At 65.0% G+C, this 16,205-nt stretch overlaps 1 protein-coding gene across 1 annotated transcript; it reads right to left on the bottom strand.

Moving 5' to 3' along the window:
* Nucleotides 1–10,718: 10,718 nt before the first annotated feature.
* PHLDA3 (pleckstrin homology like domain family A member 3) lies at nucleotides 10,719–13,872 on the bottom strand. Its single transcript, XM_081114525.1, has 2 exons — nucleotides 13,175–13,872; nucleotides 10,719–11,331 (listed from the first exon to the last, which is right to left on the bottom strand). Exon 1 carries the CDS (start codon nucleotides 13,619–13,621, stop codon nucleotides 13,244–13,246), a length of 378 nt encoding a protein of 125 aa, XP_080970651.1. The 5' UTR covers nucleotides 13,622–13,872; the 3' UTR covers nucleotides 10,719–11,331; nucleotides 13,175–13,243.
* Between the last annotated feature and the right edge of the window lie 2,333 nt (nucleotides 13,873–16,205).

Raw genomic sequence — 16,205 nt, 5'->3', positions numbered from 1 at the left:
GCCCAGGTCCCAGGCCTCAGCCCAGCATCTTGTGTCTCATCCGGGGTGCGCCTCCCCCCACCCTGAGGCGGGCACGTGGCTGCGCTCGCCCCTGCCTCTGAGAGCCCCCTGTCAGCGCCTGGGGCCCCCCTGCCCACCCGTCCAGGCCTCCTGCCAAGCGCCAGGGCCTGCCCCGCTGACAAACACCAGGCCCCAGGGTCCGGCCTGGGCTGCCATTCCCAGCGGACGGGACCCCTTGACAGACAGGGGCCTGATAAGGAGGCAGGAGGCAGATAGCAAATGGGAGGGGGGGCAGCATTCCTTGTCTCCCCTCCCCCTCCCCGCCCCCCCAAGTGGGCAGCTAGGAGATACCAGGCAACCGCAGGGAGGGAGGAGCAGAGAGTGAGGCCCCGTGGGGAGGAGAGTGTGGGACCAAGTGTGTGAGTGTGAGTGAGTGTGAGTGTGCAAGGCGAGGACCTGGGCTCTCTCCCTGCTACCTGGTGACCAGGGACGCACTTCTCACCTCAGGCCCCTGCTCTTCCTCCTGCTCCCCACCCCTGACCTCGGCCCCAGTTCAAGGGCGTCTGGTCCTGCCTTGCCGTGAGCCAGGGTTGTCCCCCAAGCCCATGCCTGTGGGCCCACACCCCAGCTCTGAGCGGGGAAGCCCCATCTCAGAACCAGCCCGGCCGACGTGGCTCCGTGGCTGAGCATCAGCCTAGGAACCAGGAGGTCAGGGATCGATTCCCGGTCGGGGCACAGGCCCGGGTTGTGGGCTCCATCCCCAGTGTGGGGCGTGCAGGAGGCAGCCGATCCATGATTCTCTCTCATCATGGATGTTTCTCTCTCTCTCTCCCTTCCTCTCTGAGACCAATAAAATATATTTGTAAAAAGAAGTATCTTTAAATCATGGCTGGAGGTGCTGCCTGGAGCCCCCCGCGGCAGACAGAGCCCCGCCCCACCACGAGGACCCCAGGGACGGTGCCCTGAGCACAGACTCTCAGGCTGCAGCCCCAAAGGCGGGCACCACCTGTCCCCCGCCCCCCTCAGGGCCAGGAGCGGTGCCCAGGACTGGCAGTCCGCCCTCGTCGGCTCTGGTCCTGCCGTCCGACGGGCACGGGGGGCGAAGCCTGTCCCTCTGAGACAAAGAAAAAGAGGCCAGAGGTTCCCTGGCTCAGGGGCCCCGCGGTCCAGTCTTCCAGGCTCCCCGAGTCCCGCTCACCCCACCACTTCTCTGTCCGCTGCAGGGACTGCTCACGTTCGCTGCCCCCCAGCTCTTCCCCCCGCAGCCTGAGCCCCCCTCCCGCCCCTGATCCCCAATGCCGCCCCCTCCCCAAGGCGTCCCCTCCCTCCTGGCACTGCTGGGGGTCCCCGTATGCAGACAGAGCCGTTAGTCCGTGCCCTGGGCTCCTGGCGGCACCTTGTAGAAAGCCTCAATGGGCAGGAGAGGTGCCACAGACGCTGCGGGGGACCCGGCTGCTCCCCGACAACTGTCCCAGCCAGAATCCCCTCCTTCCATCTCCGAGCCTCTTGTCCTCCGGCCGCCCCGCCCTCCCCCGGGTCTGGGTCTGGGCTCCACTGGATCTGGCTGCAGACACTCACCTGGGTCAGCGTCCGTCTGTCCGTCCGAGAGCTGGGCTCGCCGGTCCCGAAGTCGAAGGCAGACTGTGGGGGCAGCGGGGAGGGAGGCTATGAACTCCAGGGCCCTCAGCAACTGGCCGGTAAAAATAGAACGGGCCCGCCGCCCCTCCCCCACCCGCCGCCCCCTCCCCCCAACCCCTCCCACAGGAGACACACACACACACACACACACACACACACACACACACACACGCTGCACACAGCAGGCCCTGGGCTTGCAGATGTGTGTCTGGGGGGGAAAGGAGTTGGGGGTTCGGAAGACACTCACATTGTGTGCCCACAGAGGCCCCCAACCCAGGAACCCCAGCACCACCCAGGGAGCCGGAGTCAGAGGGGAGAGAATGGACAGGCCGACTGACAGGGGAGGGAGGGGGGGGCAAGGAGGGGACACCTGGGGCCCTGGGAGTCCTGGGGGCACAGGGCGGGGGGCGGGACTGTCTCGAGGACCCACCACCTTCTTTTCTTTTCATTGATGTCAGGGAGGAAGGGAGAGAGAGAGAGAGAGAGAGAGAGAGAGGGAAGCACCCATGATGAGAGAGAATCATCGATCCGCTGCCTCCCGCACTCCCCACACTGGGGATCGAGCCCTGACCGGGAATCGGACCATGACCTCCTGGTTCATAGGTCGACACTGAACCACTGAGCCACACCGGTCAGGCGCCCCTCCATCTCCTACAAGGAAAAGGAAAAGTGGGCACCAGGCCCCGAGCCCACATCTTTTGGGGGCTCCTGTGCTGTGTGAGGCGCTGCAGGCCGGCTCCGGCGCGTGTCCGGGCGGAGCTGGCGTGGCCGCAGCGGCCCATGGGAGCCTGAGGGTCCGCAGTCTCCCGGCGCCTCCTCCAGGTGGGCCTCCAGGAATGGATGTTCCCCAGGCCTGGACCTTGGGGAGACAGTCCCCCCCCCGCTCCCCCTTTGTCCCCGGCCCCACGCCCTCAGGTCTGCACCTGTCTGCAGGGTATTTTTAGGATGAGCCCATGGTACCCAGCGATAGTCAGAGAAAGACAATGCCCGCTATGTTAATCCCAAGCTATTATTGTCGGCCGGCCCGCGGGGCAGAGCCAGGCAGGGCCAGGACAGCAGGGTGCTGACCCCCTCGGAGGCTAGGGAGAGGCCTGGCAAGCAGGAGGTGGGGGCGCCCGCCGGGTCCCCTGTTTGGTGGAGGAGAGAGCTCAGGACGGGCGTCCTAAGGAGACGCACCCCTCGTGCCCGGGGGTGATGGCCCGCTCTCTGGACACTCATCCTGGGGCCCAGCGGAGGTGACCTTGTGGCTCCGGGTGGCTGCCAGGGAGGAAGGCCAGGGTCTGGGACGTCATGGGGGGCAGAGGGGGGAGCTGGGCGCAGGCTGCCCGGTGGAGGCACAGGGATGGAACATGAAGGCACCCGGTGGGGAGCAGCTGAGGTCAGAGAAGGGATGGGGGGCGGGGGCTGCCCCCTGCACCCCCCACACGGGGGATCGTGCCCCAACTGGGAATCGAACCGTGACCTCCTGGTTCATAGGTCGATGCTCAACCCCTGAGCCATGCTGGCTGGGCTGACCTGCTCTTTGAGAAGGAAAGATGGAGAGAGCAGACTGACCAGGACAAGAGCAAAGGGTGGTCAGAGGCACCCACAACATGGGGTGAATGTGTGCCGCCCACCAGGCCCCCCTCTGCACAGGGAACCTCGGGGAGTCACAGACTCTGAGGGTATCGGGCGCGACTCCTCCCGGGCTCCGTGGGGCCGAGTGGGGCCGGAGCCCCTGTCCCTGGTCCCAGAGGCCCCTCCCAGGAGGTGGGGGGCTGTGGGGCAGGGAAGGGAGTGTCTGGCCGGGGGAGCTAAGCCCTGTGAGGCCCTGGGTGTGGACTGAGGGCCTGGTCCCTCCCCACCTGTCCGCCCAGCTGCCGGGCATTGTCTGGGGAGCGAGGAGCCCAAATTAGCCGGTGACCAGGCCCCAGAGCATCTGCCTTCCGGGCGCCCCTCCCGCCGCCCGCCCGCCCCGGCTGCTCGGGCCACGGCCTCAGTGACAGCCAGCCACAGCCCCGCCCGCCGCCTCCATCACCCCCACCTGCAGCCCCCACACCCCCCTAGCTCCAGGGCCAGGTTTCCTGGGGCTGATGGCCGACCCCCCCGGCCAGGCTGGGGGCTCAGGAGTGAGAGCAGAGGGAACAAAGGCCCCGAACGTCACCACCCCGCAGTTCTCGGCCACAAAAGGGCTCAGCACGAAGCCAGTGGCATCAGAGACACAGCGCCGGCCGGGGAGTTTCAGGGGCCCCCCACCCACCAGGAACCCCAGCCCGGGAGCTTTCCCAGACTAACGTTTGGAGCCTCCATTTCTCCCTGTGAACCCAGGTGGCGGTCCCGGCTGAGCAGCTGCTGTGAGCTGAGCTGAGCTGAGGCGCGGCCGGTGTGGCTCAGTGGGTGAGCATCGACCTAGGAACCAGGAGGTCACGGTTTGATTCCCTGGTTGCCGGCTCGATCCCCAGTGGGGGGCGCGCAGGAGGCAGCCGATCCATGAGTCTCTCTCATCATGGATGTTTCTCTCTCTCTCCCTCTCCCTTCCTCTCTGCAATCAATAAAAAATATGTATTTTTTAAAACGGTAAGTGATGCTCCGAATTGCTGATTCTCTGGATAGCTCAGTTTTAAGTGGTTTGGCTGCATTAACACGTGGTACTAGTACTAGCACCTGGAGGAGGAGGCCTGGGCGGGGCCAGAGGAGGCCTGGGCGGGGCCAGAGGAGGTCTGGGCGGGGCCAGGGTTGGGTGAGTGGCAGCTCGCAGGGCCAGCTGGAGAGGGAGAGGCCAGGGGTGGGCAGACAGGCTCTGGTCAGGCTCCGGGCTGGGGCGGCCCTGGCCTCCAGCTGGTGCGGTTCTCACACCCTCGCCTGCAGAGCCACCCCCACCCCACCCTCTGACTTCCTCCCACACCCACTGCCGCTGCCCAAACCTGTTGCCTCCCTCGTCTACCTGGAGCTGCGGGCCCTTCAGCTCCACCCTCCCATCCCGAGCCCTTCTCCCCACAGTCCCGGGCTGGGGTGGAGGAGGGGGAGATGGAAGGCCACCCCCTGACCCCCAGGTCCCCCTGCACTGCCAGCTGAGCCCTCACACCTGAGGGCCTGGGGCCAGGTCCTGGCACGTCCCTGCAGACCAGGCTGCTGCTCCAGAAATCCCATAATAAGCAGGTGGGGTTTGGGGCTGGATCCTGCAGGGCTGGGGGGTGGGGGTGGGGAGGGGGCTGAGGTGGAGAGGGAGCTAGCAAACGGGGTGGACCCCACCCGAGAAGCACAGCACGTGAGCAGGCAGCGAGGCTGGGACTGGGAACCCGGCTGATTCTCTCCCAATCCCGCCTCCCGGCCCCTCCCCCACCCCACCCAGGTCTCTCCTGCCAGCTGCCAGCTTGCCCGAACCTCCACCCTGCACCCGCCTGGCTGCCGCCTCCCAGCCCATCCGGGGCTCCGTGTCTGCACCCTGGAGCTTGCAGGTCTCCACAGCGGGAGGGTTTCTCCCTCCATCCTACCCAGCCCCCTGGGCGCTGCTGGAAGCCACCTCCTCCGGGAAGCCTTCCCAGACTCTGTCCGCTTGTGTCTCCTGCCACAGGACATTCTGTCTGTGCCGCCCCCTGGTTCTAGGCCTCTTGTCCCCTCTCCTCAGGTGGAAACCGGTCTGGGGGAAGGCGACGGGGCTTCTGTCCTCTGTCGGCCCCTCAGGACTCACCCCGGTGTGGGCAGGGCAGGCCTCTGCTGGCCCCGTGGGTTTCAGCCTGTTGGATGCGTCAGAACCCCCACAGGGCTGGGGCAACACTCACGCGGGGCCCCACCCCAGGGTGTCTGGTTCGGCAGGTCCGGGAGGGAGCCCAGAAAGCTGCATTTCTCACCAGTTCCCAAGTGGCTCTCCTGCAACTTAGGGACGTGCCCTGACCAGGAATCAAACCCGCAACCTTTCTGGTGCCTGGGACGGTGCTACAGGCGACGGAGGCACGCCGGCCGGGGCCTGAATTAGTGAAGACATGTTTTTCTTTTTAGTTTACTGTCGAATACGGTTACTGTTGATCGCTGCGGCCAACAACCAAAGGTTTAGTCCCTGTTTTCAGTAGATTACTATTATTATCATCCTGATTCCAGCCTGGCTTTTCATTCTGTCCACGAGGGCCAGTGCGGGGCTGGCCGCTGCAGCGAGCTCTGGGGGGTGTGGTCTCCCGGATTAATAACATGCCCCTGAGATGACAAGTTAGGGAAATATTCGTAAGGAAATTGCATGGAATCGCTTGTAAAGGGTGTCCCAAAATTCACGCAAGAAGTAATTTTGAGAGAAAACACAGGTTTATAATTAAAAATTGTATATTTTTTATTGATCCATAAAGTAAATAGCATAGGGTTATGTATGAAATAGCACATCGGGTCAATGGCCTCCACGGTTTTGCTGGCACAGACCCAAAGCCGTGGTCTTCATTGGTCTTCCTTGTCCCTGCTCCTGGGCCATCATTGGGACTTGGTGATGCTGATCACATGGAAGGGATTGAAATCAAAGGGCCACAGATATGAGAATCTGATTCAATAAACCAAGTAAAATTAGGCTTTTATTTGTTGTTGTTAATGCTCACGCAGAATTCAAATCTTGCGTGAATTTTGGGACACCCTTTAGTTTTCAGTCCTGCCTGCCCTGGCCTGTGCCCAGGAGCCGGAGGTGAAGTTCTGCCCCTCGCCACCAGAGGGAGCACGTGATGCGCGCAATAACGTGCGCTTTGGCACAGAAGGGACCCAAAACAGGCTTCACCCAAGGGTGCGGTGACCCCTGAGCTAGATCTTTGGTTTGGTTTGGTTTTTAGGAAGTTTAGGAGTTGCCCCGGCAGCCAAGGAGGAAAGACATCAGGACCCCATGAGCAGGCGGAGCAGTGAGTGGCGCAGGGGCATGGAGGAGCGTGGGGTGGGGTCTGGGGGACTGTGGGCAGTTTGCTCTCACTAGGGTGTGAAGGACTACCCTGGGGACAAGCAGGAGGAGATGGAGCCGGGAGGAGGTGCGGCCTGGTGACAGGCGGGCCCAGGGCTCACCACGCTCCCAGCTCTGTTACAGCCCAGACCCGAGGCCCCGGGACGGGGCGGTGCAGATCGGCCACCAGGGGGCGCTCACAGCCCAGCCCGCGGCGCACGGGGAGCCCCGAGGTCCAGGAAGGGGCGGGCGAACAATGGGGTGATTGATGCAGATGCGCCATGAAAGACAAATTGTTCCGTGAAGCTCAGGGCTCCTGCCAAACGCCCAGGGTGCGTGGAATTTCAAGGAGAAGCTGAGGAAAGTCGGGCTGTGGGCCGGGACCCCGCACCTCCCTCCCTGGAGCCCGGGGATGGGGCGGGGGGGTGGTGGTGGTAGGAAAAGTAGGTGGCACAGGTGGGCGAGGGGGCGCCGACTCCCACTCCTCACATGGCCCCCCGCATCCTGAGTCCACTCAGCCTTGAATGAACGTCTCGCCCCACCTGCTAACCCATTCCCAGAGCTGCTGGCAACCCCAGCTCCCCCTCCTCCCTGGGTGGCCTGGGGTGAGGCCAGGGCTTCTTTGAACCTCGGCTTTCCCATCTATAAAATGGGAGCACCACCCCTTCTGTGTCTGCCTCCCAGGACCTGTGAGGATCAAACGCGGAAGATCTTCATCACTCAGCATCCCTGCTCCCTCTGCTCGGAGGGGACCCCGCCAGGCAGCCCCCCCCTGCCTGCAGCCTCCTCCAGGCCCCAGAAACCCCCACCTTGCTCCCCAGTCCCCCCCCCACGACCCCCACGCTCCCTGAGACCTCCAGGTGACCCGGCCTCCTCCCACCCCAGCATCTAAACTTCCGACCCCCCCCCCAACAAGGCTGACCACCCCCAGGCCAGGAGGGTGGGGCAGGATCTGAGGCTGAGACACAAGGGCTCCTTGTCCCGCTGGGCAGGCTGGCACCGCCCGTCCATCCTGTGCCCAGGAGGAGCCTCTCTGGCTCTATTGTCCTTCCGTTGTGCTTGGGGGAGGGGCCTGTCGGGGTCCATCCGGATCAGACCAGTGGCCGGCTCACAGCCTGGACCATCTCCCTCCCACCCCCACCCCCCTGGCCCGACACCTTCCAGGCTAGTGAACTGTGCCCTGCCCCCTCACAGCCTCCATCCTACCCTCGTCCCCTCACTGTACTGATGAAGGGAATCGTTCGCCCTTCATGCAGTGCCCCCAGCAGCGTGCCCGCCCGCCTTGGTGGTCAGTAACATCTCCCATTGCCCCGCCGCCGCCAGCCCTGGTCACCCAGGGCAGGACCCAAACCCCCCGAGGCTGGCCCCGGCCTCCTGCCCGCCATGGCCTGCGTGTCCCCGGTGCCCGGCCGACCACAGACCTAGTTCTCACGACACCATCGCTGTGTGACGCTGAGCTAATCGCTAGCTGTCTCTGGATTAGCGATTTCTTTATATTTTTTAAATATTTTGTTATTGATTCCAGAGAGGAAGGGAGAGGGAGAGAGAGAATCACGGATCGGCTGCCTCCTGCACACCCCCAACTGGGGATCGAGCTCGAAACCCCGGGCACGTGCCCTTGACCGGGAATCAAACCGTGACCTCCTGGTTCCTAGGTCGATGCTCAACCATGAGCCACGCCAGACGGGCCTCAATGTCTTTGCCCACAAAGTGGGGAGGGAGGTCTCCGCTCCAGGCGGTGGGGAAGATAAGACAGTCGCTACGAAGCTGTGACACTGTTCCCAGGCCACAGGGCAGAGGTCGTTGCCATTCAGATGGCCCCCCTGGCCCCATGGAGAGGGGGGCCCCCTCCCAGCTGGTCCTCACACCCTCAGCCCATGATCACGTCACCAAGTGCACCCCATGTCAGAAGAGGGAGGGGGCGGGAGGACCGCCTGGGACAGCTGGGCATGTCGGCATCGTTCCGGTCACGTATGCAGAATTTATTCTCCGCTGAAGAGAAACAGGGTCCTGGCTCCCAAAAGACCCCCTTCCCGCCACCGTCCTCTCCAGCCACGGTGGGAGCTCAGCTGACCCTCCTCTGGGGACTGGCAGCGGGGGCGGACATAAGACCCTCCGGGGCCCCACCCACCCACGTGGGCAGCAGCTCGGGCCCAGGGAGGGGTCAGCAGGCTGGAAAGGGTTAGAGCACAGGTGGTGCCTGGGGCCCAGCTGCTTCCCGTGGGCGTGGGCGTGTGGACTTACAGCCTCCCCAGCTGGGGGGGAGGGGGCGAGTCTGAGCCGGGGCAAGACGTGGTGTGAGGGAGAGAAGAGGCAGGGGCCTCGATCGGCCGCCAGATGCCCCTGTCACGCAGCCAGGGCCTCCCACGCAGGCGCCACCGGGGAAGCCAGGACAGAGGGGCCGGGGGCCGGGAGCAGGCGGGGATGGGGTGAGGCTGAGCCGGCCCTGTCCGCTGTCCTGGGCCTCTGCCCATTTGGGGACAGTGAACAGCTGGGAAGCGGGTCCGGGGGTTCAGACTTGAATTTCCAGGTGGGAATGTGGTGCTGGGTTGCTCTGTGCCTCCGTTTCTCCCCTTCGGGGCAGCCCTCGCCCCCGCTAATAACGAGAGAGAATCGGCCGCCTCCTGCATGCCCCCGACTGGGGACCGAGCCTGCAACCCGGGCCTGTGTCCCGACCGGGAATCGAACCGTGACCTCCTGGATCGTAAGTCGACGCTCAACCACGGAGCCACGCCGGCCGGGCCACCCTCACTTCTCACGGGGAGGTGCTGACACCAGAGGCCCCTGGTGGGAGCGAGGCCGGCATAAGCCCCGGCGTCTGAGTCGGGGGGCCTCGCCTTCCCGCCTCTGAGCGTCCTGAGGATGCGGACAGTTACCTCGAAGGGGTGCGAGTCCCCGGGCTCCGCGGCTCCCCCATATTAGGGAAGGGCCTGGCAGCTGCTACTTCGGGGCTAATTGAGGCGGCTCTCTAAGGCGGACGAGGGTTATCGCGCTGTAACAACAAACATTTATGGTCCATATCTCCGCGTCTTATCTCCTCGCAGACATTTCCTCAATTAATCCTCACAATGACTCTGGGAAGGCGGCTGCTAGCACCCGGTTTCCCCGGGGGCGGCCCTTCCGTCTGCGGGGGGCGCTTCCCAGGGGCCCAGGCTGCTCCCTTTGCAGCCTTGGGGGGCTCCCCGAGGAGAATGAGCTGCATTTTGGGGGGGAAAACGTTCGAGAGGACCGAGGTGTGCAGACGCGGGCAGGAAGCCCGGAGGGGGCCAAGCCGGGGCTCACTGCGACCCCACGGAGGCTGGGTGCCTGTGCACCCCGCTTCTGGGGAGGGTGGGTTTTGGGGTTCCACACCACAGCGCCCGGTAGGCTTGCCACCCTCTCTCCTGCTGCTGTTTGAGGCTCGGACTCCCTTGGAGGCCTCAGCCCCGGCCCCACGCACCCTGCACGGCCGGAGCCACCCCGTCTCCCCTCAGCCCCCCTCCCTTCCCCAGCCTAGGCCTCCTCAGCCTCCCAGTCGCTGGGCCAGGACTTGCCCGGCTCCTGGCCCCATGGATGACTCAGGCAGCCGCAGCGGGCGGGTGGGCAGGAGGGAGGCGGGCTGCCAGGGCCGGCGGGGGGAGGGGGGCGCCAGACAGTGGCCACAGCTTCTCCCTGCCATCCAGCTGAGCAAAGTTTTCCATCCCGTGCATGTCTGCTGGCACTGCCCGCGGGGAGGCCCTGACCCCACTCTGCGGTCCCGCCGGGCATTCCCCAGGCCCAGGCTCCTTCTCCGAATCCGGAGCTCCCGGAACAGAGGGGACACCCCGGACCCGGGAAGCAGGCGGAGCCCTTCCAGGCAGAGACAGCCTCTCCCCACGGGGTCACATCTTTAAAAAGACACACTCCTGCCTGCTGGCCGGCGTGGCTCAGCAGTTGAGCGTCGGCCTATGAGCCAGGTCAGGGTTCGATTCGTGGCCGGGGCACATGCCCGGGTTGCGGGCTCGAACCCCAGTGAGGGGCGTGCGGGAGGCAGCCGATCCATGCTTCTCTCTCCTCATGGATGTTTCTCTCTCTCTCCCTCTCCTTTCCTCTCTGAAACAAATAAAAACATATTTCTAAAAAAACAAAGAACAGACTGTGCATCGGGAAAGTGGGGTGAGGACGGGGATGCCCCCGGCCCTGGTGGGTCTTCGCGGGCAAAGAACTTCACTCGGCAGACAGCGTGGGCACTGCCCCGGGCAGGGCGTCTTCATTCAGGGACGGACAGGCATGAAATGGTAAGGGCCAGACCCCGCCCCACCCCCAGCCCCTCCAGGCCTAGCACCGCAGGGCGGGGTAGAAGGACAGGAGGCGGGGGAGACGTATGCGAAGAGGGGGCCTGGAGGGGTGGGGGTCCCAGAGGGACATAAGCAGCAGGAGAACCCCCCACCCCCCCGCGCGCGGGCGGCAGACCCAGCGGCTCCCCCCACCAAGGTCAGTCCAGAGGTGGTGCCCCCCTGGGGGCCAGGCCGGCCCCTGTGTCCTGAGGCTCGGCGCCCCGTGGGGCACTGCCCTCCTCCTCCGGGCGGGCACCGAGCCGGGGCGGACAGCCGTCGGCAGGACAGATGGCGGGGCCCCGCGATCCATGAGTCGGGCCCGTGGCCAGCAGGCTCCGCGCCGGGGACGTCCCGAGAGTCCCAGTGTCCAGGGGCTGAATCTTCATCCTCAGCCCCGCGTGGCCTCTGCCCTCCTCCCGGGCCGGCCACCTGACCCTTCAGCTCCAATGCCTCCTGCACGTGACCATGACCGTGAACGTGACGTGGCCTGGCCCGCGCACCCAAGGGGCCCGGACGCTGGAAGGAAAGAAAGAAAGAAAGAAAGAGTATCCACACCAGCTTTCCGGCCTCTTGCACACGGGGACAAACAGAGAAAACAGTGCTTGCACCACGCACCGTGACGGACGGGGGAGCCCCCTGCCCCCCACACCTGAGGGACCAATGAGGGTCCATCCTTGGCCGGCCCCCACGCCAAGCGAGCAGGCGTTCACAGGAGGGTCGGGGGGTGCTCAGGAGGACTCCCCTTGTTAAGGGCAGGCAGGTGAGGAGAAGAGCGGGGGGCTAAGGGGGCTTTACAACCGGAATGCTACAGCCCGGCCAGTGTGGCTCAGTGGGTGGGCGTCCACCTATGAACCAGGAGGTCGGGGCACAGGCCTGGGTCCCAGGCTTGATCCCCAGCGTGGGGCGTGCAGGAGGCTGCCGATCCATGATTCTCTCTCATCACTGCTGTTTCTCTCTCTCTCTGAAATCAATAAAAATATATTTTAAAACAAAAACAAAAACAAGACAAAAACCCGGAAGGGTACCAACCCGTCGCCAGCCTCGGCCCTGGTTCCCAGGGGAGGGAGTGGCAACTGGGGGAGAGGGCACGGGGCTGGGAGCCCGGCCTGCCCTCCAGGTTCTATTCCTGGTCCCTCCCCTGGGACTTCCGGACACTAATCCGCCCCCGCCCTCTGCCCTAGTGCTCACAGAAGATGAAGACATCTCCAGGAACACAGCATGGCCCCCTCCTGCCCCCACCACCCACCGGCCCCAGCTTCTCCGGCCCCGCTGGGCACTGGCTGGCACTCAGGGCATCGATGGCCTGGCCTGCCCACCGCCAACTCCCCTGGATCCCCAGCAGCTCAGCCCCAGGCCCACTGCCAACAAAAGGTGGTGGACGCCGGCCGGCGGGGCTCAGTGGTTGAGCGTCGACCTAGGAACCAGGAGGTCAGGGTTCGATTCCCGGTCAGGGCACAGGCCCGGGTGGTGGGCTCCATCCCCAGTGGGGGGCGTGCAGGAGGCGGCCGATCCATGATTCTCTCTCATCATGGATGTTTCTCTCTCTCCCTCTCCCTCTCCCTTGCTCTCTGGAATCCATAGAGATTTTGTTTAAAAACAAACAAACAAACAACGGGTGGTGGAACCCGGGCCAGCCCAGCCGAGCGCCCCCCGTAAGACCCCACCTAGCAAGTGGGGTTCCTCGGTCTGTCCACAGCCCCACTGACCCCGCTAATAGAGGGGACCCGTCTGCCTCGATTCCCAGCTCCTAGGAGGAGCGTGCATCCAGCAGGAGGGGGCAAGCTTCAGGCCAGCTCACGTGGGGTTCTCCCAATTCCCAGAAAGCCACGGCCCAGCCTCTCTCCACTGAGTCATGGCAGAAGCAACCTGTGGCGAGGCCTGTCCCACCCATCTGTCTCCCAGACGCACGCAGGGTGCCCCTGCCTGGTCCCCACGGGGCATCCAGTTGGGGGGGGGGGGGGGCACGGGGAGGGGAGGGCAGGCCTCCCAGGCTCAGACCCTGAGCTCCTCATCTCTGCTGGCCCTAGCATGGTGCAGTTTTTTGTTTTGTTTTGTTTGTTTTTTTCAGGGGAAGGGAGAGGGAGAGAGAGAGAAACATTGATGAGAATCATGGATCGGCTGCCTCCTGCACGCCCCCTGACTGGGGATCGAGCCCGAAACCCTGGGCATGTGCCCTGACCAGGAATCGACGTGACCTCCTGGTTCACAGGCCGATGCTCAACCCCTGAGCCACACCAGCCCAGCGGATAGTCCATCTTTTAAGGGGGTTGCTGGCAGGAGTCCCCCATTCTGTCTCAAGGAAAGGGGAGGAGGGGGGTAAGGAGAGAAAGAGCGCCCAGTTCCCCCCCAGATGGCTTACCCCATGTGACCCCGGCGGCCCCGAGTCGTGGGAGGCGGGGGAGGCACCACGGCGCGCCCGCCCGGCGGTTTAGGACACGAGGGTCCCGGCGCCCAGGCTCTGCCGGGCGCGCACCGTCTGGATGGCCTGCTGGTTCTTGAACTTGACCAGGCCCAGGGTGATCTGCGCGTTCCAGCCGGGGTCCTCCAGGGGGCAGCGGAAGTCGATCTCGCCGCCGCCCTCGGTCACCAGCGTGAAGTAGATGTGGCGCCCCGTGCTCTCCACGCACTCCACCGCCTTGATGCGCGCGAAGCTGAGCTCCTTGGGCCGGCCGCCCGCGCCCTTGGCCTCGAAGAGCTGCAGCCCGCGCTCGGTGAGCACGCAGCGCTTGCGCTTCCAGAGCTGCAGGAGGCCGCCGCTGCGCTTCTCCAGCACGCCCTCCTTCAGCACGGCCGCCGCCGCCGTCATGGGCCCGGGCCCGGGAGCCGGGAGCGCCGCCGGGGACCGGGAACGCCGCCCGGCCGCGCGCGCGCCCCCTGCGCCCGCTGCGCCCCGACCGCCGGTGCGCGCGGCCCGCCGCCCCGAGGACGCGCGCTGGTCACCCCGCGCCCGCCGCAGCCTCGGCCCCGTGCGCCCGGCTTCGCGGCCCGCAGCTCGCTGGCTCGCCCCGGCTCCGTCTGCGCGCAGGGAGGCCGCCCGGGGAACTTGCCCTTGCACGTCCCGCGCTGCCTCCTGCGCCGCGCATTCCTGCCCGCGGTCCCTCCCCTGCGCGCAGCGCGCCTGGCGGGGCCGGGCCGGGGGCGGGGCCTCCGGGGGGCGGGCTGGTGCCCAGAGGGAGCCGCTCACACCACAGCCTGGGCCTCTGGCCGCTGCTCCGGGCTCGTGGGGAGAGGAGAGGGGGGTCGCTGCCCCCGAGGGGCAGGCTTGGCGCTTGCTGGGTGCCCGCGCGAGACCTGGCCTCGCAGCCGCGGCCCGCTCTCCTAGCCGGGCCACCCCCCGACCCCACCCCGGGCTTGTGCCTTGAGAAACAGGCGTGAGATCTGGGGTCCGGGCAGGAATCCGGGAATCCGCGCGGGGTTCCTCCCTCACCCGCTGAGTTCTCGAGGCGCAGGGCCCTGGAGAGGCTGCGCCCAGCTGTCTCTGCTGGGAAGACCCACCCCCACCCGGAGAGGGGGGCCTGGCGGAGAAGCCAGTGCGAACGGAGGAGAGGACAGGAACCGGAGGTCGCTGAGCCTCCCCGGGGGGCAGGAGGGACGCCGGGGTGACCTGGGGGTCTCACTGCCCAGAGTCCTTTCCATCACACACGGCTCAGCCCCAGGCCTGATGCTCCCCCTCCTAAGAGAAAGGCCGTGTCCCTGGACTGAGTTTGGGGGGAGACTTGGGGTTGGGGGGGGCTTCCCTCTCTTTTCTGCCTAAAAAGTTTTGTGTGACCCGGCTGGTGTGGCTCAGTGGTTGAGCTTCGACCTATGAACCAGGAGGTCAGGGTTCGATTCCCAGTCGGGGCACATGCCCGGGTTGTGGGCTTCATGCCCAGGGTGAGGTGTGCAGGAGGCAGCAGATCAATGATTCTCTCTCATCGTGGATGTTTCTCTCTCTCTCCCTCTCCCTTCCTCTCTGACATCAATAAACTTTATATATATACAGTATATATGTGTACACACACACACACACACACACACACACACGAGCTTGGGGTTCAGACCTCCACTCTTCCTCTCCCTTCTGAGTCCTGCCCACCTCGGGCAGCATCTCTCTCCTCCGCCTTCCCCATCTGTTAAATGGGAGGATTCACTTCTTCTTGCCTGGATTCTGACACATCAGGTAATGTCTGTGGAAGGCCAGGGACAGGGCCGGTCACCTCCCCGAGTCCCAGAGTCTCAACAAATGTGATCTCCCCGTCCCCCACCTCCACTGCCTTAGGGGGGACGGGGATCCCGGACGCTGGCCACTGCGCCCCATCGCCCCATCGGGTGGGCCCGCCAGGCCCTGCCTCGTCTTAAGGACCTCGTCACTGAGTGTTAATGACAGATGATGGTGGAGATAGTGTAGTCATGGCAATAACGAGATTTCTTTGTAGCCACACCTGGCGCTTCCACCCTCCTGCCCAAGGAGGCGGAGCCTAATGGGGACATGGAGGGTCCAGGGTGGAAGGGAGGGGGTTCCCAACCCTGGGGGGGGGGTTGGCGAGGCTGTCATGTCCCACCTCGATTCTTTATTTTTTTAATATCTTTTTACTGATTTCAGAGAGGAAGGGAGAGGGCGAGAGAGAGAAACATCAATGATGAGAGAGAATCATGGACCGGCTGCCTCCTGCACGCCCCCCACTGGAAATCGAGCCTGCAACCCGGGCCTGTGCCCGACCGGGAATCAAACCTCAACCTCCTGGTTCATAGGTCGACGCTCAACCACTGAGCCACACCGGCCTGGCCCATCCCAGTTCTGCAGTCCGGGAGCTGCAGGGGACCCCACACACAAGGGACAGTGACCTTCCCACCCCCTCGGGAGAGAGTGGGCAGCACCCTGAGAGAAGGGGGGAGCCCAGATGGGTGTCCCTTGAGGCCTAGAGTGTGGCCGTGGAGGGCGCTCAAGGCGCCCACAGCCCTGACTCAGGGACCCCCAAGGTCTCAGCCATCTGCCAGCGATGCCCTCCTGGGGTTCCTCTCTCTGGCCCCCACCCCTCTCCACCCCTCCCCAGGAGTTCCCCTGAGCGCCCCAGCCGGGCACAGTCCCACCGTGACTCAAGGTTCCACCTGTCCCTCACTGCTCTCCTATCACGGGGCCTGGGACGCTAAAGGCTCGCTCTAGCCCCCCCACAACCCTTCCCCCCCCCCGCCCCCTGTCAACTCACAGCCCCCAGGGCTCTGCAGGGCCACAGGGCCCCCTGAACCAGGAGGAAAGCAAGCCAGGCTCAGAGAGGTCAAGCCACCTCAGCACAGCCACACAGCCTTGTCCATGGCAAAGCCGGAATGGGAATGTGGGGTGGCCGAGAGGACTCGGCCTCTGTCGGTGATGCCACCCCGGCCCAGGCAGGTCCTTGGGACCTGGGAGTCCT

The sequence above is a fragment of the Myotis nattereri genome (assembly GCF_964212035.1).
Source record: "Myotis nattereri genome assembly, chromosome: 20".
NCBI classification, from domain to species: Eukaryota; Metazoa; Chordata; class Mammalia; order Chiroptera; family Vespertilionidae; genus Myotis; species Myotis nattereri.
Note: the sequence above shows the minus strand (reverse complement) of the source record. Positions and strands in the feature narration are given on the sequence as shown.